This window comes from Poecilia latipinna, unplaced genomic scaffold (assembly GCF_001443285.1).
Source record: "Poecilia latipinna isolate Pla-1442-1.1 unplaced genomic scaffold, P_latipinna-1.0 Scaffold941, whole genome shotgun sequence".
Classification (NCBI taxonomy): domain Eukaryota; kingdom Metazoa; phylum Chordata; class Actinopteri; order Cyprinodontiformes; family Poeciliidae; genus Poecilia; species Poecilia latipinna.
Genome location: NW_015113557.1, coordinates 108,180 through 131,710, shown reverse-complemented (window position 1 = coordinate 131,710; position 23,531 = coordinate 108,180). Strand labels below are relative to the sequence as shown.

The following is a 23,531-nucleotide window of genomic DNA, read 5'->3' as shown; positions in this document are numbered from 1 at the left end:
AGAAAACTTGGATTTCAATTAAATTTTACCTTTTGAACAGAAGAAACGGCTGACATGGACATTTCAAAATTGTGATAGCTAAATAGTGAAGATCTGTCATGGTGACATTTGTGTCCCTCGGCAGAGCAGCAGAGATCTCTTCACCTCTGTAACCTTCAACTTTCAGCTTTAACCCCTTCAGCGTCCTTTCTCCACCCACCATTCGCCCAACACCTTCAAAAGGAGGGGTGCATGAAGTGCAAAAAATAGAGAAGGAGGCAGTGGGGTGCAAACCTGAATATGGCAGACATCTGGTGGTAGCAGGAGGGGAAAGAGTTGTGTTGTAAAATGTCTTAGGTAAGCATGGCGGAGTGATGCTTACCATTTCAGGAGATGAAGACCTGAAATGAAGCAGAAATAGTTGTATAGAGAAGATGGTGACAAACGACGGGGAATCCAGAAGAAAAATGATTAGCAGTTGAAATAGGAGAAATAGGCTCCTGAAGGAACCTGGAATGAATGGGATGAAAAGGTGACATGTATTTACATGTTCATGTTCAAGCTTTTTGTTAGACCTGTAAGACCTGATATACATGCAGCGGGGAAAAAATAAGTCTGTTCCTGTGTAAAGGGCAGATATTATGAAAAAAAAAATCTATTTTGGCTTAATATTACTGCTTAGTGCAAGCAAAATAATTCCTTACTGTACTTTCCTTCCTATGTAAAGCAAAAAACACATCAGAACATAAAGCCAAGATATTATCGAGTTGTTAAGTTATCAAGAAGTTATGTCAAGACATTTCAAAGGTGGAGCATTAATATTCTATCTAAAATTTATCAGAAAGAAAATTGTTGAAAGAAAGTTTAGAAACTTTGCTGATGTAATCGTGGTGCAGGCAGTGCATGCGTCAGACGCTTCATTGATTTGGTAGGAAACCATATAAACTTCCCTAAAGGTCCTCAGCAATCAGCTTTGCACGTTTCTAATACTGTTTTTATTGCGCCAGCTTCATAATCAATTTCAAATGTGTTTTTCGATTGCATGATTTAAATGTGAAGTTCTGGGTTAAACTCTACATGACAAAGTGGGTTGCCTCTCTGGGTCAGTTAGTTTGTCCGCCTGTCTGTTTTTTTTCCTCCATCCGTCCATCTGGAACCATGATTGTTAAAAAACGTGAGTTGGTTAAGAGAGAGACGGTATTTTAGAGCCATGTTTGCTCAGTTTTGTTGTACCTTTTTTCACAACTTCATTTTGTGTTCAGTCACATTCTCCACATTGGTGTCCACCATTTCAGCTGTGAACATGGTTAAAACCATTCAGAAACGGTAATATAGTGGTTCTTGTTAGTGGGACCCCCACGCAACTTTGAGTGCTAAAAGCAGCCGCTCTGCAACAAACCTCCATGTTCCCATGTCTTCTCAGGCTCTCTCTCGTCTCCAGACTTCCTGTCCCTCCTCATGTCTGTCATCCATCCCCAGCAAGCGTCTCCATTCTCTCACCCACTAAATCACCATAAAATAGCCCTGACTGCGCCAGATCACAGGGTAGAAAGAAAGGGGGTAGTCATAGTTGGATTGCTGAGCTTTGAGGTCTGGTGTTTTTTTTTTTTTGTTTTTTTTTTTTTTTACTGGGCCGCTCTTTTCAGGATGAGACCCATGAAATCATCCAATAGGATTACGTAAGGCACCACGGGTTCTGCTGCCGCTCCGTCGTGTACGCTGCCATTGTATTTCTGATTCTCACAGACATCCTGGGTTGTTAGCCATGAAGCCTCTCCTAACACTGTGATTACATGTTGACTTTTCATTTGATTTCTTCTATTGGTTTTTATTCACAGTTGTTTAAGACTTCTGCTTCTTTTTAATTTCTTCTCATTCAGTTTTCTTTGAGCAGAGAAGTAGATGTGTTTATTTTTTACTCTGTAGTCCATCTGTGACAGTGAACTTGGCACACAAAAGCTGGTCTGCTTAAACCGTTGCTGTTCCTGCCAGGGTCACTGGATGAACTCAGAGCTGCGGAAGCCATGTTTACCAGATAACCCCCGTGTTCAGACTATAGCTGGGCGCCCGCCTGCTCTCCAACACATGGCACAAACTGGTTGTATGGTGTGAAAACTCAAAAACAAATTAATATGAATGTGAAACTGCAAATTATTTCATGTTCCTTTCTCAAATTTTTAACTTTGTCGTACTGAAACTGATTTAAGTCTATTGTCATTTTTCTTTACTGACTATAATATAGTATGACATAAGAACTTGAGCATTGAAATATATATTTTAAACAATATTTTAATGCTGCAGTTAAGTCAGTAATTTATAAATATTAGGAGCAAACCTAATATTTACACACCATGCACACCTGTTGTAAAACAGGATTTCCTGTTATTTTATAGTAAAAGCAAATTATTAGAGTTGACTTTCTCATATGGCTTTAGTATCTTATATTAATTATTTAGTGCAGCTGGTTGTGCCATAATGTTTTGTTGGTTTATATATTCTGCTGAACGTAGACCCTAGCAATAACTGAGGTTGACATTTCTAAATCCACGACTGATAAAGCTTAAAGTGGAATTAGAGAGCAGTGTAGCTTGGCTTTATTTTAATCAGCCTTTCTATTATCCGCTAAAAGTTCTGCCCTCTCTAATTGTGTGGCAGCAGGAATTAAGAAAATACTGTTTCCTAAGGTCTGATTTTTGAGCTTTGGACTGGCTAGTTTTGGTGACCTTTCAGTTTCTCATTCCTTTTTTCTTTTTCCCCCTCTTTGCCACCGTCTAAATTAAGAAAATTCTGTAAATTTAGTTACTTTGACTAGTCTCAAAGTAACTAAATTTAAAGAAATTGGTAACACTTTATTTGAAGGGGGTTGAATAAGACTGACATGACACTGTCATAAACATGATATAACACATGTCATGAACATGAATAAGCCTTCATGAATGTTTATGAATGTTGTCATAAAGCGTCATTCGGTAAATTATGACACTTTTAATACAAAGTTGACATTATTCAAAATGTCTTTGTTATGACAACTTGACATTAACCAAGAAATCATTACTGATATAAATTTGTTATAAAAGTATTACTGATTGCACTTTAAAAATTAGGTAAATTTGTGTTATTAAAGGTAAAGTTTAAACAGTAATGATTGCCTGGTTAATTTCAAGTTGTCATAACAAAGACATTTTGAATAATGTCAACTTTGTATTAAAAGTGTCATAATTTACCGAATGACGCTTTATGACAACAGTCATAAATATTCATGAAGGCTTATTCATGTTCATGACAGGTGTTATGTCATGTTTATGACAGTCTTATGTCAGTCTTATTCAACCCCCTTCAAATAAAGTGTTACCCAGAAATTTAGTTATTTTGAACAAATACTGTTTTATTTGTTCAAAACAGTAATAAATTCCCACTGAGTCTCACCCACTCACTCAGATGATATCTGCAAATATCCAGAAATGTCTTTATTCACCTGATCAGCTCCCACTATTCACTCAAAACATTTGGATAATAGTGTTTACCAAAACCAGCTAAGCCAACAAAACAGTATTTGTTGTAAGTAGGTAATTTACTTGATCTGCAAATTCAATGATAATCCCGTTTAATCTCTCATTTATGTTATTCTGTTGTTTACTGAAAATAGAAATCAGAACCCTTTTATAGTAATCGACCTTTTGGTTTAAGATTTACATCCCAGCAAACAGCAAAGCTTGCATCAATGTAGGAATAATTAAGCAAATAAACCAGAGTGTGTTATTTTGACTTTGTTAAACGTGCATGATTCGGTGTATAATATCAGCTATCATATCTACACTGAGGATATAGATTTGCATATTTACAACACAGTCAGCCTAGATACTCTCTTGTCTTTCAGTGTGCGCTGCTCCATGTGAGTGTGTGTGCATGTCAGCGTACGAGTGTGTGTGCGTGCACAGGCTCGCAGCAGCCACCCTTGCCCCCACCCCTCTCATTAATATGTATGTGATCTGAGGCAGCTAGCGAAGACGGTGTGTTTCTCACCCGCTGATTAATGCTGTCTGTCAATTACCTCTAGATCCAACCGTGCTGTGGAGCTTCCCCCAGGACCACACAGACCAGGTTGGAACACACTCTGCTTTTTCTTTTTCCACTCTCTCCAAATCTCTCACTCGTTCAGTGTTACAGACAACCTCTACCGCCAACACCACCGCCACCACCTCCTCCTCCTCCTCTCCCTCCTCCTCCGCCGTCTCTCTTCCTTTTTCCTCACGCCCGAACTCACCCTGCCTTCCTGTGGTAACCTCCCCCAGCACCTATCACCACCACCGCTCTCCTTCAGGTGCTTCCTCTCCTCCTCCTCCTCCTCCTCCTCATCCCCACCATCCTTCTCTGCCTGACTGTACGTCTGTGGTTGGTAATGAAAAGCAGTCAGCAGGTCTTCAATAAATGGTGAATCTGTAATTATCATGCATCCGTGACAGGAATGCACTCCTCTATTTTCTCCCCCCTTTTTTTCTTTCCCTCTCCATCTCTCTTTTTTGCCTTTCTCTTCATTCCTCCTTTTGTCTCGTATTTACTGTATTTAGTTTCAATCTGAAATGCATTGTTGTCTTCATAAAACAGTTTAAGGTAAGTATTTTCTACTTTGTGCTGCAAATGAAATATTAAAAATGTACGTAAATTATCTTATCTTCTGAATTTGTTGATTATTTTTGTGAGCCAGACATAGATCAGAGATTTTCTTCATCCATTTTAGCCGATTCTGATTTTTCTTTTTATAGCCAACCTTAATTTTTTTTTTTAAATTAAGGTCTCAAAATATATTAAACTCGATGGAAACAGTAAGTTGGCCTTTAACTTGTTACTACGGTTAAAATGTAACCGTACCATAAGACTTCATTTTTTCCCCCACAAGATCATTTGAAAATAGTGAGTGTGACAAAGTTAATATTTGAGAAGAAAAGTTCTAATTTGCTGTTCTGTTAGATTGTTAAGCCATTCATTCAATTATTGAACCTTAGAGCTGCTTTTTAGTCGTCTTTAAGTGATGATTGCTTGTTTTTTTTTCTTTCTTTGACATGAAACTAAAACTAAAAATGCTTTAGATGGTAACAACTTCCTCACCAGAGTTTTGTTACCTGCCTGTGAGGGTACGGGGGGACAAGTTTCTAGCTTACAAGAAGGCGTTATATGATCAGGCTCAAAATCTTAATAAACATTTAAAACTGTTAAGTTTGAGTGACATTTTATGCTTCTGATTCTTTGTTGTCCAAAGATTCACTGAACTGATGTGATGTATCACAGTAAGCTCTTGAGCCCTCCGACCTGCTACATTACAGCTCATAAAAAGATACAAATAAATCAAGTTTAATTTACACATACCATATATCTGTTACAATCATGATCATTAATTCAGTTATGTGCAAATCAGTGAAGAAAGAATGATGCAGAATCCTGGGATTTTCTTTCACTGCTGTTTTGTTTCAGTATTTACCTCTGTTGCCTCCTGTCACTTCATTTAGCTGCACTTACCATTGTTGAACATCATCATATTATAAACAACTAAATAGGACCCAGGAACTAAATTATCCTTCATGCCAGTCACATATTTTAGCAGCTGTCTCGAGGGGACGGTAAGCGCTCTTGATTTGATTGGATTTTATTTGAAAGGCCTGCTCTTTCCCCCCCAAGAAAAATATTCCGCCTCAGCAGGGTGTCTGTTTTATTTTCCCTGTCTGAATTCACCTCCAGAGCAAAACACTTTAGATCCAAGTTGATCAGAATGATCTCACATGCTTTAATGCAGGAGTATATTAGTATAACTGTGTAAGCAGCACATGAGGTTGAATCAGTCTCCTGCGCTTCATCAGCCTGTGACGAGTCATGATCTGTTGTTTGTGGGAGAATTTCAGTGTTTGCACTGGTCATGAAATGATGTAGCATATTACGTTCATATAAATGTAATGTCCTATTCTAATACTATAATTACAATTTAACTGAAACATAAACAAAACTGTTAGTGGGGGAATTATAAGAAAGCTGCAGTGTGTGCATATCCTTGACCCAATGCTTTGTTAAACCATGTGTTTCAGTGTTTAGTCTTCAGCATGAAGTCTTTCACCATAATAAATCTTAAACTGTCAATATTTTGTCACTTTTACTCTATAAAGCTTTGGACTGTGAAGACATTTCCAGTTCACACCCCCTGAATCAGATTTAATTCTGGATTCTGGCTGAGGCAATTCCCAAACATCACTTTTCCTTTTTTTGTTTATTTGGATGTAAGCATTAAAAGTTTATTACACCTGTACAAATACCTAAATTCAAGCAGAAGAAAAGTAACTACAGAACATGAGGTTGCTACAACCTCTTACCCAGATAGAAAGATTGAGTAAGAAAATGTCATGAAAATCCAAATAGTAAGCAAAGCTACATTTCAGGTCTGTCAGATTCAAGGTAATCAGTTGGTATGTATGACGTCAAGAAGACTGAAGGCTTCATTTTTAAGTGCAAATAGAGGTGTTCTTACTACTGTGTCTAATATTGTTTCAACACAAAATTCAACATTCATTTAAACAGTCACTGAATTTAGTAGCAGTTTTCAAAAACATAGTCATTCCGCTGACTCTAAGTAGATCAAGCTGATATTGGTGGCTAATTGGTCAGGCTAACTTGGTAGGCAATATCTTACCATGCTAGCCTTGTAAGGTAGGTTGTAGTTTCAAAACAGCATAAAATTAGAGAGATGGGCAGCGCTAATGTTTCCACATCATGACTTCCAAACTGCTGAATTTCTCTTTCTTGTAAATGGGGAAAGAAGTGTAAGGAGCCCCCTTTCAGCCAGCTGACTGGCAGTCCAGAGGTAAAGGTTTGGGTAGAGGCAGTGCAGTTTTTCCTCTATCCACTACATTGCTGTGTGAAAAAGGACTTTGAACTGTTTGAGTGTTGTATCTTGATACCAGTGAGCATCACATGCTTAATCTCTATGGGTTTCGTCTAAATGCAGCAAATGGCAAAAGAAAACCAAACCATGCAGGTTTTTATTCAGCTAAAAGTGACCAGAGAACAGAAATCAAAGTATTTGACAGATGACTGTAGAAATAAACGTGCAAGGTAACGTAAACAGGTTCAAAAAAACACCCGCTGTAGTTTACACAGCAGTCTGGCACTTAGGTTTAAACAGCTCTACTGCTTCTCTGATCCACTTTGAGGAATAAACAGACTTGTAGAAAGATGCTTCAGGCAATTTATATCTGCCCCACAAGAACCAATGCATGCTATCAGAATAAGACATAAAGAAAAGAAAACGGTTTGAGATTTATACATATCTGAATCTAAGAAAGATGTGTTTGCGTTTACGTGAGCCTCATCCGTCTTGTATCTCCAGCATCCCCTCTTCTCTTTCAGTCAGTTGTTTGTGTGCATAAGATGGTCCTTAAGTTGGCTAGTTAGTGTGCTGTGTACAAAGGGATTGGTCTCTTTCCCTCATATACATAAAGGCGGTATTCACAGGCCTCATTACCAGGATTAGGGCTCTTTTCCTCCTTTGTGGAGCTGAAGGCTGGAGTCCTCTAGCCACAGTCTCTGTCTTCTGTGGCCTGAGCTGGCCAGCATATGGCAGCAGCAGCCAACAGTCTCTGCAGAGGGACTCGGAGCTCAGAGCAAGGCCTCCTTTTGTTTAGGCCGTTATTGTTGCGGAGCGTAATGACATTTGTAGGCCGTAGGATCGAGGTGGAGGGGTTAGTCTTCCCCAGGGGAGGGAGACGGAAAGAGGGAGGAAGACAGAGCGGGATGGAGGGAGGGAAGGCGTGTAGACAGACAGAATTGTGGATTATGGAAATATGAATTGATTTTTTTTTTTCTGTTCAGTGGTAGAATAGAAAGCTCAAAGGAGAACAGACTGCAGGCTGGCTGACACGCTGGGGTGGTGCTAGGGAAATCTGAAGTGAGAGGGGCTTGCTGCCTCTTTCTCTGTTTCTCTTCCTGTTTTTCCTCGTCTTTCCCCTCCTCCTTCCTCTTTTCCTCCTTTAGCCCCTGAGACTCTCGATGCCCTGGTCATCTACAGATGCCACTTGGATAGAGAGGGAAAGATGTAAGAGAGAGGGAGGGGAAAGGAGAGGTGGCTAAAGCATATATTTGAATCATAAGAGGGTTTTTTTTCTCGTCTTTTTTAATGTTTTTGCAAATGAAGCAGACAGATGGAAATCTGTCCGTTTTCTCTTAGATCTCGTCCCAAAGTTGTCGAGGGGAAATCAGCAGACAGAACAGACACAGGATACAACCAGCTACATCTAGCTAACCCCTGCGTGGCGTATGCAGCGCTGGTGACCGACTTCTCCTGTGAAGAACAGATGACGATACGATAAACACTCTGCAAGCTTCACAAACAGAGGATCATTTGAAGACTAAGGCTGTTAGTATCTCCTCAGTAAGATGCTCACACAAACATGCACTAATGCAAATAGCTGTATGTTTGTGCTTAAAAAGAAAACGGCGTGATTGGCTTCAGGGGTGTTATTTCCCCCTAGTCTGTGATTATGTTTCACAGTTAGTTTTCAGAGTGAAATACACTGATTAGACATAATATCATGGCCACTGATGGGTTGATGCTGCTTTGTGTAGCCCAGTAGCTCAAATTGACAAAGACATTGATGCTGGTTCTGATAGAGAAATATGCAATGCATTACATATTGTTGCATTTGGGTCACCAACTTGCATGAAACTATCACTGCTAGAATCTGGAATAATAGGAAAATGATCAATCTAATTTTGTTCTACATCGAGAGTACGGCTAGTTTTTTGTGTATTGCTTGCCTGGAAAACACATGGCACCACGCAAAAATGGTTCAGAAATACTTTGACTTAGTTTTTAAAATGATTAGAAACCTGAAAATATTTGACATGCTTAAAACAAGGACTGTGTTCTTGATGTTTATCTAACTTGTCTTCTGTTTGCACTAAATTGTGGTCTTGCTTCCTGTTTGTGTTCTTTCTCTACACACTTTTTCAGTTTAAGAACTGACATAAAAACTTAACTCTGCATGTTTTTATAGGCTTTCAATGTCAATCTGTTTTAAAATCATAAGTAACTCTTAATGTTCGCTCTCATCCTCTTTGTTCAGTTCTTTCTTTTTACCCTAATTTTATTTTCATGCATATGTATTCATCTTTGGGTTTACTGTATTTTCCGCCTTGCGTAGTCATCAACCTCCTTACTTCCACAATCCTTATCCTTTTGCCTCACAAAATACTGCTACAAGATATTGCAAATGCAAATTACACACAAATTACATTTATTTTTCTACCAGTCTGGTAGTATCAAGGGAGGAATAAAGGAAATATTGAATTATAAATAGAATTCACTCCAAGGCCCCACATGAACTGTAAACTAAAGTTGATGTTAACTCTCCGTGGCTATTCCGCACATTTTACTGTAATAAGGAACCTTTGATCTTGCTGCTGCATACTGCGCCGAGCTGACTGTACGAGACGTTGCTTTCATTTATGCCAAGGTTGCATGTGAGGGTTCGATACTAAAGAAATATCTCTGCTTTGATATGGACACGTACGGCTATGTATAATCAATTTGTAAAGCTTTCCAAAATCTCCCAGTTCCTTTTATAAGCAATTGTTGACTTCCTGTCATGCAGCTTTATGATCTCAGCGAATTTAGAATATGAGGGCTCTGCAGGGAGGAGTCATTGACTTTATCAAAGAAATTGTTCATATGTTTGGAAAAACAGGCCTGTAGCTCTTATTTAAGAGATGCTATTTAAGTTTTACATTGGATTTAATCGTCTTGGAAGGATAAATGCTTCCTTGCTTCTTTAATCATTAAATTCCTTTCTGATTCAAAGAATTCAGAGTTTAATCGAGGATCCAAAATAAACACTTGCTAAGTGGTAAATACAAACAAATTAGATCACACTGTCCGCCTCTACCTCCGACTGTCCCAGACCGGACATTTTGGCAATATAAACATTTTATCCAGCTACAGTTACGTTGTGAAATGCTCTGCATATGCTGACCTTTTTTGCCTGTGTTATCAATTTTATTATATTGCTTATCTATTTCTGTTTAGAGATGCAAGTTATTGATTAATTAATCTAAAGTTGATTGATTTTTATTAATTGACTACTGATTAATTGATAAGTGACAATTTTCCTAAAAAACCCTGAGTTTTCTCTTGTCTAGTTGTTTCACTAACAACTGGCTCCATGACCAGTGGCGCCCTCTTCAGGGATGGTGGCCAAAGTGGAACACTAAAAGGTCTAAGCAGACGTTATTAGTTAATCGATTGGATTAACTAGTAATAATCAAACTAATTTTAATCTAGCAAATTGGTAATCGACAGTTATTCATGATTGTTTGCATCCCTATTTCTGCAGTTGTGTTATTTTGTCTAAACCACTAGCCACCTTCATTAGATGTGGCTTGAGGCCAAACTGGTTCTTGTAGTTCTGTAAATCTATTACAAAAGCTTAATGTGTCATCAGCCAGACAGAAACACTGAGAGACAGACAAAGACAAGTAGAAGAAAAGAGGAGGACGGTCTCTCGAGGCTTCGTCCTCGGTAGCTCTGAGAGCTGCTCTGACACCATTCTCCATCAGGACAGTCTGGCTGACACACTGTGATTGGTGGCTGCAGCTCTGTGGACTGACTCTGGATGGGGGGGATGCAGTGACGGGAGGGGTGGCGGGGGGTCGATGGCGTTGGTGAGGAAGAGGTGGTCTGAGGGAATGAGGTAATGGAGAGGAGCCTGTGGACATGATTGGTGACTCTGTCCCAGAGGGAGTTGAGTGTTGACCCTGAGGAGAGAAGAAGATGGAGGGTGAGATGTGTTGGTGGAGGAGTCCATGTGGGTGTGCAAAGGTTGGGTAGCATGGGGTCACAGATACTAACCTGAACACAATGATATGTGAGCCTCAAATGATACGCTGCACAGCACCCAAAGGAAGCAGGTGCAAATAAAACAATAGGAACAAGAAAATGTTGTTGAAGTGGTCAAAGGGAATGTTTGCAGTCAAAAGGAAAGCAGCTAAGGTTGTTTACTTGAGGTTGGAGGTTGAGTGACTTTGGTAAGATGAGAGCTATGCAAAATTAAATAAAGATATTTAATTTAAACTCTATATTTCAAGTCTTGCCACAGATTTTAAAATTGATTTAGACTAGTCCTTTGATGTGATATCTTTGTTGCTCTGGCTGAATGGTTAGTGTCATCCTGCTAGAGGGTGACTAAAGATACGTGTTGGTATCACCTGACCAAAGCACCTTCTCCCACAAGGTTGCTTGGTCTTCTTCATGGCTTGTGATAAAGAACAGTTTAGGGTTCTTATGAATTTCCTTTAATAAGGCAGAAAGCCAAAGGAAGTCATACCTCCACCACCACTCCTTAAATAATAGTTGTCTTGTCAACAGATTATCCCACTTGAAGTGTGGAGAGTGTGGAGTTACTGTTTTTATTTTCATAAAATATTAGAAAGTCAATGTATCATTTTCCTTTGTCTTCAAAGTTTACTTTGATTTGGTTTATCACATAACATCCTACATACATTAAAGTCTGTAGTTGGAACACACAATGTTTAAAATGTGTGAACATTTGAACAAGGGAATAAAATAGATATGTGGGACATTAAAGGCACCTGCAGCCACTAAACAATATTGAAAAATTAAATGAGAGGCACCTGAGAGATCCATTGTTCTTCACAGAAGCCATTAGTTTTAAGCTAATGGCTCTTTGAAAATTGACCTGTTTTCCTTATGTTACTGCTATTTTAAAAATGTGTATTTGTGCAACAAAATGCCTGAAAATCTTGTTTAAAATTTGCAGTTTGTAAAGCTACCTGCCATCTCTAGACACTGGTTCCTTTGAGTCCCCTCAAACTGTGACACTGTTGAGTATAAAATAAAGCAACGGCATCATGGTACGAGGTTTGGAAGGCTGTTTTAAAAAAAAAAAAAAAAAAAAAGGAAAAAAGGGATCCTGTCTTACCCTTCTGTGTTTTCATGTGTTGAGAGGTCTAAATGTGTGTGTATTTGTTTATGCCTATGATGTCTCAGTGTGTCACAGGGTCTTGTCTTTCCCCTTCACTGCATCCTGACAGCAGTGTCAAACAAGGCCTAATATGATCTCTGTATGTCTTTGAGAATATATCTGTGTATGCGTCTGGGTTGATATTCTTTTTATTCTTCTCCCTAACCCCTTTCACCTAAGATCCCTGAGGTGTTCCAGGGTCCTGCCTAATGGACAGTCTCGCCCCGCTAAGCTGGCCTTTGACTCGGGCACTGAGCTGGATGCCTAACTAGGCCCCGTTGTTGCTCATGGGTCCTGATTGCGCTGACCTCTGGGGCTGGCTTCCTGGGAGAAGAAGGGTGGTGGAGAGGGAGAAGCAGAGCAGAGGAAGTACTTTTATGCCCCGTTGCTCACATCTCTCTAACATCAACCAGTGACTGGCAGAAAAGAAAGTGGGAGTGTGTTTTGGCAGAAGAGAGAGGAGCCGTTAGCTGCTTGTGTTTCCCAAGCTGCAGGTGAACAGGAGATTAACCAATGTGTTTTCTGGTTAAGGAATCCCTGGATGCATGTAAAATTTAAAATTTTCTTTCAAAGAGAGTTTTAATGCAATTTCTTGTAGCACAACTGTTGGGCTTTTCAACTTGGATGATGCAAAATCTTCAGGCTTTCTTCTTTTTAATATTGATAAAATAAATCACAACTCAACTGACTGGATCATTTGAATTTGAGCCCCGTTCATAGGTACACAATGCTGGTACATGTTTGACCCTCTTTTGTCTTCAAAATAACTGTGGTTCTTTGTCCCACAAATTCAATAAAGAGATGGAGACATTACTTAGATATTGAGCATTGATAACATAATTGGATCATTCAGTTGCTGCATATATATCAGCTGCACATCAGTCATGGGATGCATCACATCCTGAAGGTGCTCTATTAGATGGAGCTGGCTTTGTGTGATGGTGTATCGCCCTGCTGGAAGCAGCCATTAAAAGAGGAGCTCACTGTCCTTCAGCAACAATAGGTAGGCTGTGCCTTTACACCAGACATCCCTAACCCCTGGGACTTGGACCACCGCTGCTCTGTGGATTGGTTAGTTCTGGCCTTATTCAAAAAAATAAATGTTTTGCAACTTTAGTGGTGTTGATTATTAAACTGTGAGTAGTTTCATTTTGAAAAACCGAAAGTATTTGTCTGCTTCTGTCTGTGCACTTGTCACGTACAGCAGCTGAAATTGTTCAAGATGACAAGAATGTGAGCTGACATGGACCTGGGAGCATTTGGTCCGGTACAGAAACTAGTTGTATGTCCCCCCGCCCTTAATCTAGTCAGTTAAAAACGCATAAGCCAGGTTGTATAGTTGGAAACCCCTCAATTAAACAGGGCTTACTTGATATGAAGGAAATATCCAACACCACCAGTTTGAACCTTTGATACAAGGGAAAATGTGTCCTTACTTTCTCTACCATCTGAATGTTGCAGCCAAAATTAATTAATTGGACCAGTGAGCAATTTTCCAATCCATTATTTTCAAATTTGGTTGAGCCTTTGTGAATTGTATGGTAAGTTTGTTGTGATTAGCTGACAAAAGTGGCCTTCTGAGACTGTGTTAGGGTTAGTACGTTGTGTATTCAGCGGTAATATTCCAGAAACTTTGACTTTAACACGTGGTTGTTTTAGCCATTATTGCGCATATCCGTTTTCCACATCAGACAAGTTGCAGAACTATGACTCAGAATATTTTCTTTTGTTTCAGGACATTCTCTGTAAAAGTGAGAGATGGTTATCTATGAATATCCCACTGGATCTGCATTTTTCTAAAATTCTCAGACCAACATTCATGACATTCTCATGTCACTTAAAGCTCTTTTCTTACCTTCTCTACCTAATCCTATGTTTGAAGTAAGAACTTGTCTTCCCTGTGTCTAGATGCCTAGTAAGCAGTTGTACAGAGCTACCTAATAAACTGTCCATCTGCTTTTATACTCTGGGGTCTTGAAGGCAGGTTGTATGCACAGTGCCAAATTAAAGGAACAGAGATTTTAGAATGGGGAACAGGGACATTGCTTAGGTTGGGTCGATGGATTGTTCTGCTTTGATTAGTTTTTGCACTCTATATTGGTTTCTCGGTACTCCGTGCTCACTATTAGTGTACAATGCATAGTGAGGCTTGGCTTGTGAATTTGAAGTTGCTAGAAACCCCTAGTGTGGGAACTGCCATACACGCGAAGGAAGAGGACACTTTATGTGGTTTCAAGTTGTTTTGTTTCAAACAGAAAAAAATAATATTTAGATATATGATGCCAAACCGACCGCAGCCCGTTAACATAGCTGTGTTGCAAAGGACATTGTGGCTTAATTAGCAAGTATTTTCTCTGAACTACCCCAGATATGGCACAACCCCAAGGCTCCAATCACAGACAGAGATGGAAGGAATGGCAAAGGAATAGGGTGTTGGAAACAGGGGCAGTAAAAGGAAGGGAGAAGAAGAGGGTGCAGCAATGACCTGACCCTCTTCGCAGTATTCCTTGTACATCTGTCAACGAGACGTCCGCAGCCAAATGTTTAGCAGCCCTGTGTTGGGCTACGGCTCTCCCGCTGAGCTGCTGTGTATGCGTTCTTATTGTGTGTGAGTGCATTTGTGTGTGTGTGTATGTGTTTGTGACGCCATGTGTTGGAGGCAGGCCCACATCAGGGTTCATACAGTCGAGCTTAGCCCAGTGGGAGTTGAAAGCTTAAAGAAGGAAATCCCCCCCTTGGCTTCTAGCTACACACACACACACGTACACAGGAACACGCACACTCTTGCCATCTCTATATCTCGCTCTCTCCTCCTGGCACTTCATTAATGAAACCAATGCTTGTATGTTTGGGGCATATGCAGCTCTCTTGGCCCAACACTACTGTGTGTGTTTGTGTGAGAGAGATTGTGTGTGTGTTAGCAAAAGAGACATCTCCCCTATCACATGGTAATATATTCAGTGGAAAATCTCAGCAGAGGCATAATACTGCCGCTCTGCCCTGTCTGAGCCCATCTGTGATGTGTGGAAAGGACATCAGCAGGACAGGGTATTAGCTCTAGAATAATGCACATTGTTATTGTTGATGGTCCATACCTATTGGCTCTAAGCAGTTTGCCCTTTCACCTCAGGTCCAAAGTGGACTAAGCATTAAAAAATAACGTTATGTTGGAATTGACTCCTTTTACAGGTGTCAAACAGGGACAGTGGAGGTTCCAGAAGATAATTTTAGTCTTCCAGGTGTATCTCAGTATATTAGAATGTCCCGTAAGGTTTAATGAATTTCATCATACTAATTAAACATGGACTGAGGTACAGCCAGCCATTGGACATGGACATGTAAATATAGTCTATAGTCTCAGTACTTGGTCAGTGCTCGTTTTGGATGGATTTCTGCATCAATAGATCCATGGAGTTGATCATCCTGTGGCTCTGCTAAATTTCTGCATTTTCACGCCTGGTGTCCTTCATTTTCCTCTTGACAACACTTCATAGGTCCAGTAGGGAGTTTGGGTCAGGTGAGCTTGCTGGCCAATAACATGACTCCCAAAAATATCATTAACTGTGGAAACTTCTCACTGGCCTTTAATCATTTTGAATTCTCTGTCTCTCCACTTTTCCTCAAGACTCTGTGATCTTGACTTTTGAAATGAAATGCAAATTTTACTTTTCATCTGAAAATGCATGACTTTGGACAAATAAGTGACAGTCCAGTCAATTTTCCAGGTAAGATGCTTCTGACATCTCTGACTTAGGAGTAGATTAAAACCAGGAAAGCAACAAGTTTAGACATGGTTCTGAATGCATCCCTGTGTTTTTTTTTTTGTTTTTGTTCATCCTTTACAACAATATTATTTTCTTCCACTAAGCTTTCCATTAATACGTTTGGATACAGCGCTCTGTGCAGCAGGGTTGTTTAGGAATGACAATTTAATGCTCATTCTCTTTTGAGTCTCCTTTAGCTTTAAGACAGTGGTCTCTAACTGCATTCCTTGGGGGCCAGAGTCTTGCAACTTTTAGATGTGTCCCTTGTCCTACACACTTGAACTAAATAGTTAAGCTGCCTCACTAGCTGCAGTAAAGCCCTTAGAGCTCTGCTAATGAGCTCAAATTGGAGCCAGGTGTGCTGAAGCAGAGAAACTCCTAAAAGTTGCAGGATGGTCCTTGAGGACTTGAGTTCGAGACCACTGCTTTAAAGCATAATCTTTAAATTTACTACGAATAAAACACCTAAAAAATTACTTTGTGTGTAATGAATCTATATAAAAGTTAATCTTTCTAAACTGAGTCAATGAAATAAAATAACAATTAAATGTTGCACATATAAAGCCAAAAATGTCCTTCTTTAGTGTTTTATTTTGTATTTTTATGCTGCAGAATGACAGAAATGCAGTAAAATGCATGACTTCTTACTTTTTACTTCTGCAATCTAAAGGTGAATGTAAGGTTGAAGCCTGTGGAAACATGCTGTTGAGCGGCTCGCAGGAGGTCCAAACGCGCGGCCTTCGTTTTGTCCTTGGTTTATTCCCCGTTATGTCCTTCAGGTTCCTGAAGCAAGATTTGGAAACGCGGCTTTCTTTGCTGCAGTGTCTCTCCTTGTGCGAGTGCTATGAATACACGAACACATATCGTACCTGTCAGGGTTTGGCAAGTGTTTGAGAAGGCCTGAGGATCAATCTGCCACCTTCAACACCTCCTGAAGACAGGCTCTGATAACACGGGACTGCTGTTAATCACAATAACCCCGTTCACCGGAGACGCTCTGCGTCAGAGGAGTCATTGGGATCAAAAACATGAAGAGGGAATTAATAATAATCCAGAAAGACACAACTGCTCCCTCCCATCTCTCACCAATCAGCGGGAATGGAGTGAGCAAGAATGTGAAAATGTAACGCCCCCGTGTCAATTTTAAAAGTACACCTCATCGGCTCATGTGGCCCCCTCTCCGCACCCCTCCGTCCCACCTTCCCCCTGCTGAAGCAGCTGTGTTGCTTTGGTCCGGCTCTGAAGGCCGTTCTTATTACCGGCACAGAGCGCGGGTCAGAATGGCAAACCGGCAGCATACTATTAAAGCCTAATGAAAGGAATCTCTGCAGGGTCTGAGGTCTGCAGCGTCCAGAGGAGACACTACCTCTGCCCATTGTTCTTCTTCTTTCCCTGCAGTTCTGCAGGTCTTTTTTTTTAAATTTCTGCTCTAAATTTCATCTCTTTGCCTTCTGCTTGGTTTCTGTCACTTTTTTTTTTTTGGGTCACTGTCACTCATTTTCATCTGTTCTTCTGCATTTTAAAGGTCCCCTCTGTGTTAGCACCAGATATGTTTCTCATGACATTTTCACACTTTTTTCCACTTTCATCTATGTTTGCCTTCTTCTGTGATATTCAGGCTCATAAATAGTTTTCTGAATTCTTCATGAAAACGGTAATGAAGGTTAAAGTTTCATCTTGGTGTTACATGCTGAATATACCCAGGGGATGTGATTTTCCCTTTTCTTCTCAAAAAGGTTAGGGTCACTAACTGTGCAAACAGTTCACACTTCAAAAGAAGACCTAATGTTTCATTGAGATTTACCTGTATAAATGAAGGTGAAATGATAATAATTATAAAATAAATATTATTCTAGAAGAAACATGTAAAAAACTTCTACATTAAGTTTAAATATCAAAAATAATTTACATAAAATTGGATATTTTTAAATGCACCTATGGCCAGAATAAAGCCGTAATCTAGGAATTATTAAAAATATCCGTCTTATATTTGATTTTTCAAAGTCTTATGTGAGCCATTCAGTCAATCACCAAACAAATTTTAATATTTTAATCAAATGTAACTTTACAAATTACATACTTTCAAGTAATGTATTGAGAATTTCCCCCATGTAGAGTCAAGAAATCATGCAATAGAACCTATCTGACAACATGAAGTAGGCTGAAAGATATGAAGAAGTAACACAAAGCAATTCAGAAAAAGAAGAGACACAGTGTCACAGACATCTATCAGTCTAACTTGGCCACTGGGACTCCAGCAGAGGGATGAGTGAAATTAACAGCGTTCAGAGAAGTCTGTATTCCAATGTGGCAATGCTGAAATTGTTCATAGTACCTCTTAAGTATGGCTTAAAGCAAACACTATTTTAAGCCATACTTTCTACATGCAAACACCACTTTTAAGTTGTTCAGCTTAGAGTCACAGCCGCTATATGTAGCATTGATTTTATATGCACTCTGACAAGTGTGTCTTATAAAATATACACGTTTTTCACCACAGCTTACTGTTCTTGATGTGAGGAGTTGCCATATTGGATCTTGAAATCAAAGATCAGATCAGAGCAGAAATAAGAAATTTACAGTAAATAACACAAACATTCTGTGTTCCCGTTGAAATATTAACAGTTATTGTTTTCACATCTACTTTGAGTCATGGGTTCTGCTTGTATCTTTGTGTTTTTATCCAGTTTTTCCCTTAATTTTATTGCACCACGTTTAGCCCATGTGAGGCTTCAGACCATTACACATTTTTATTCTGCATTATTTATTTTTTCCTCTCTCCCTCAACTACCAAGGCTCAGCTGTCCTTGTGCCTTTACACGTTGCAAATGAATGCATATCCATGCAAATTCTCAAAAAAGAAAGGCTGAAAATTTGAATATTTTGCTTAAAGCTGCACCCAGGTCGACCCTGCCATTCGGCATTTGAAAGTAGTGTGTCTGTTTGAATACTGAGGATCTCTCTTTGTCATGTTCGCCAGAGGGGCTGGGTGAGCGAACCAGCACCGGCGGATGGGCAGAGATCGGCTGGGTAGCTGCACACAGACAGACTAATTGGGAAAGGGGGGGCGAAAGAGGGGACGAGGGGTGTTGGTGAGGGTGAGGAAAAAGGTGGGGTATGCAGGAAGGGGGGATCTAGGAAGACGACAGGGGGTTTAGGAGGGAGGTGAAAGAGGATGGAGATTGGGGGGATGGAAGGAGTGAAGGAGTAGGGAAAGATGGGAGGAGGTGATGGAGAGGGCATGAATGTATGCTGGGGGAAGAGGTGAAGGAAGGGTGAGTTTAGACACGGTGGGTTCCAGCACTGATGTGTTGGTAGCCCTGCTGACTATGTCATTATGCTGCTGAAGGCCGGCTGGATAACCGCAGTCCCTGCTTGCTTCAAACCACTGTAGCCTTACACAGTTTGCATGACACATGAGCTAGCCCTTTGCAAGCAAGTTTTCATGCATTTATTAAACATCCAGATAAGAACAAGTTTTCCTCTAACTTTAAACTCAAACTCTTTAGACATACCAGGCCTCCACTCATGGGTATTATATATATTTATATACATACGTTGGCTGAGATAAAATATGCTGTTAGCTGAACTAAGATCGTAGTGGTCTTCCAATCTAATTAGTGGCATGTCAGTTTGAAAAGGGTTGTTAGGAGTTTCCATAGATTTGTTTGTCTGATAGTCTTCGTGTTTCCAATGTTTTTTTTTGAACATTTCAAATATAGAAACAAAATTATTTCAGTGATGGTATGACTAGTTCTAAATAAACACTTAAGTATGCAGCGTTAATGTCACTGTACTCTGAGCTGATTGCAAATGTAAACTCAAGCTTGTGAGTAGTGTATTCAGCTTGTATGCAGAAAAATGAAATTCATTTATTTTATTATATGAGCTTAAGAAACCACCTCATAGTACCGTTTCTCTATGATCTTATCAAAACCTCCTTAAAACCATATGCCTTCTTCAAAGATTCACCTCCATAGAGGGTTCATCATAATCATTTTTGCCAAATTGTGAACCATTAAGCCAATGGTCAGTGTTTGCTACAAATATCTAACATGCTGTTTCTCAGATTTTGTGCAGCTTCCTGGCAGCTAATATTGCATCTTATTTTTTATTTTATTTTTTTTTGGAACCGTTTCCTCAAAGTAATTTTTAAAAAGGCATGTAGAGCCTGTGATCTCAGATCTGTAAATTTCTGGCTTAATGTGTATTCATAGTTTTTTATTTTAAGCAACTTGTTTAAAGGTGGATGTCTTTTGGATGCCCTCAGACCCTCCCACACATTAGCTATTATAGTGATTCAGAGATTTGAGTAGCTTGACAATAAAAATCAAGCACCTAGCCTTCCAGACTGCTTCTACAAACATTTGTGAAAGAATAAATTGCTTTCAGGAGCTCACAGAATTACTACACGCTATCGTGATAGTGGGCCACCTGTGCGGCAAGTCCATTTCTGAAATTTCTTCTGTACTAAAGATTTAACAGTCAGTGGTTCTATAACAAAGTGGAAATGATTGGGAGGAAAAATGACCCAGCCAAGATGTGGTAGGCCACTTCAAATCACAGAGCAGGTCAGCGGATGCAGAGGTCGCCAACTTTCTGCAGAGTCAATAACTGCAGACCACCAAGCTTCTTTCGACCTTAAGATTATATCAAGAACAGTGCATGGAGAGCTTCATGAAATGGGATTTCATGGCCAAGCAGCTGCAGCCAAGCCTTACATCATGCTGCCACTGGCATCAGGAGCAATAAAGACATGTTTTCTGGAGGGACGAATCATGCCTCTCTGTCTGGCAATCCAACAGATGAGTCCAGGTTTAGTGGTTGTCAGGAGAACAGCCCTTGCTGGACTGCTTTATGTCGATTGTAAAGTTTGGTGCAGAAGGGATCATGGTGCAGAGTTCTTTTGCTTTTTTTAGTAGTTGAGCTTGGCCCTTTAATTCCATTGAGAAAAACTGTTAATGCTGCACCATACGAAGACATTTTGGACAATTTTATGCTCTTGACATGGTGGCCTCAGTTTGCTAGGCTCTTCCTGTTCCAACAAATGTACGCACCACTGCACAAAGGTCCATAAAGAAATCATTGAGAAGCTAAAATGAATGTTGCTTTTAGCTTTGCCTTTTCCGAGTTAAGGAGTTGCGTTGACATTGCTTGCTCTTAGGTCCGAGCTTTTATGGAGGCAGGTAATACAAGCTGTTTTTCTTCAGCTTCCAGGTGGAAACATGCAATACGATTTTTTGCGATTGCAATATTTCTAAATATTTCAGCTTAGTTTTACATGGCCTCATTATGTTGTGGTTCTCGTTCAAGATGTCCTTCAAGATGTATTTCTCATCAGCTAGTTTCTCATTCTTCTGTCACCATGAATTTACTGGGTACCAATTTTTGGTGTTTGTGTGTGGCCTTTTGCATTCATCAACCTTTATGTAACCAGGATAAAAAAGCTGCTTGAGATGGAAAATCTTTTCTACAAGAATGTCCTGGCAAGTGGCAGCAGCAGAAATAGTCACTTACAGATTCACTTTCACTCATTAACATCAATATCATTAGTAAAAATAATAAATAATAAATCAGTTTAAAAGCAATGACACACAGACTGCTTTTCTGTTGTCTTTTAAAAAGAATAAAATGAGACCAATTCCTTCAACTGAAGTTCATTCTGAACATGATGCTGCAAAATTAAAAGCCTTTTTGCCAAAAATGTGGGCTCTAGGGACAGTTGGTAAAAGTGATTTCTCCCAGTGAGGATGTAAATTAACATTGAGGAAAGTCATTTTTAACATTTATTAATCAAATCAGAATAATCCATGCCCACATCTCGATGAATCAAATGGTTTTTTTTTCTCCCCTACTGCTACCTTAAGCTTGATTAAACACCTTTGGAATGTATTAGAATATAGACTGAAGGCCAGGCCTTCTCATCCAACATCAGTGTTTGACCTCAGAAATGAGATTCAGGATTAATGATCCTCTTTTTACACCCTTTATACTTTTACATTTATTTATATACATTACATGCAAGTGATTTTCTAACAGACAGGAAATGGCATTTTAGAAAATGCGCCACAGTACAAGGGTATTTAAATGAGCCAAGACACATGGAAAGGTAAATAGTGTTCACAGTGATTCATTATACGGTAGTAGGAATTACTTGTAATATGAGGCTTAACAAAAAGCTCTGAAAAAAAAAATTGAGTAATGTATATATGATTGGCATTAATGGGCTAACATGAAAAGAAAAAAAGCCATCTGTTTAATCTGTTTTTTTAGTATTGGACCACTAGTTCCGGATTCCCATTTTTTCTGCTACCTTCCTCCCTTCTTTTTATAAAACTACATCCTGTCAGGCGGGCTCAGGGGGCCAGGCTGAACAGACCCAGACTCAGTTACACTGGGTAGCTAGCTACATTGATCTGGCTGCAGTAGCCAAGGGAATATAAATCAGGACAGGGGCTTAAAGTCTTGAGCCCCCCCAGGGAGGAGTCCTCGCTGCAAAAGGAGAGGGGCATGAACTGAGCTGCCTCCCTCTCTCTCCTCCCCCCTCACACTCCTCTGTCCATCATTCTCCACCTCTCCTTTCCTTGTGACATTCACTTTTGTCAGTTTGTCTGTCTGACTCTCTCTCCCTCTTGCATTTTTTTTTCTTTTACATCCCCCTTATTCCTTCCTTCTCTACTTTTGCCCATATTTTTCCACACCACTCTGCTGCTTCTGTCTGTTTGCACGCACATGGGGACGTGTAGATTGCTCATGAAGTTCACACCCAAAATGAAACACCACAACTAATTCTGAGCTTGGGATTTAATCAGTTTATAAACACAAATCATTTTTAACAGGCTTAAGTCGTACAGCTTTGTTTTTGCAGTTTTCTTGTTGTCCAGCCTAAAGATGGGTGCATCCCTTTATGTGGTAGACAGCCAAGCCCAGCCCACACATCAGTATTGTCAGGTCTTTTAAGAAACTGGTGTAATGCCAGACTATATATATAGCCTACCTCAACACAGATAGTTCTATAGGGGGAATTAGGGTAGAGCAAGAATAAAAGTAAAGTTTAGACCTATTTTTAAGAGGAGAAAAGCGAAGTGTCGCTATGTGCTGTGAAGTTTGTTGCTCTCCCCTGCTGTACTGTGTTATCCTGTGGGGGCACAGTGCTGTTGTAGTGATGTGATGCAGTGATAGCACGAGTGTCCACTGGGGGAAACCAGAGCATTCTGTCTCACTGAATGATACCCCTGTCTCCACTCACGATAAACAACACATACACACACATACACACATCAGTGTCTGCCAAGCCCAGCCTAGCAGCAGATTCCTCCCTCACCCTCCCACCCACTCGCAAAAGCTGCAAATATATTAGCTGCCTCTTTTTCTTTTGTCTTGGGAAAATGGCATGTGGGGGGGGACGAGTGTGCTTGTATATGTGTGTGTGTTTACCATGCTAAGGAATAGTAGCAGAACATCCCCTTTGTGCCAGTCGTGTTGAGATATCCCAGTGGTATAGGGCCTAGTGATGGGAAGAGAGTTACAGATGCCTAAGAGTTGCCAGTAACACAGGTGAGATGCTGGGAATGGAAAACAGAAAACTGACTGACAGATGAGGAAAAGATTTGAGTTTCAAATTACATGCTGCCGTCTTCTTTGGTTAAAGCAGAAAAGAATGAAGGAAGAAAATAATGGGTCAATTCACAGGTATAAGGAGAAAATAAAACTCTTGTACTTACAAACTAAGTAGTTTCTTTTTTTTTTTTTTTCTTTTGTCTTAAAATAT

The 23,531-nt window shown here is 39.8% G+C and overlaps 1 protein-coding gene across 3 annotated transcripts in view; it reads left to right on the top strand.

Moving 5' to 3' along the window:
* Window positions 1-23,531, top strand: part of dennd1b (DENN/MADD domain containing 1B) — a 142,391-nt gene that overhangs the window by 26,511 nt on the left and 92,349 nt on the right. For all 3 annotated transcript variants that reach the window (XM_015049343.1, XM_015049344.1, XM_015049345.1), the window contains exon 3: window positions 4,037-4,080. In XM_015049343.1, coding sequence (XP_014904829.1) covers window positions 4,037-4,080 — 44 coding nt within the window. The remainder of the gene's footprint in view (window positions 1-4,036; window positions 4,081-23,531) is intronic.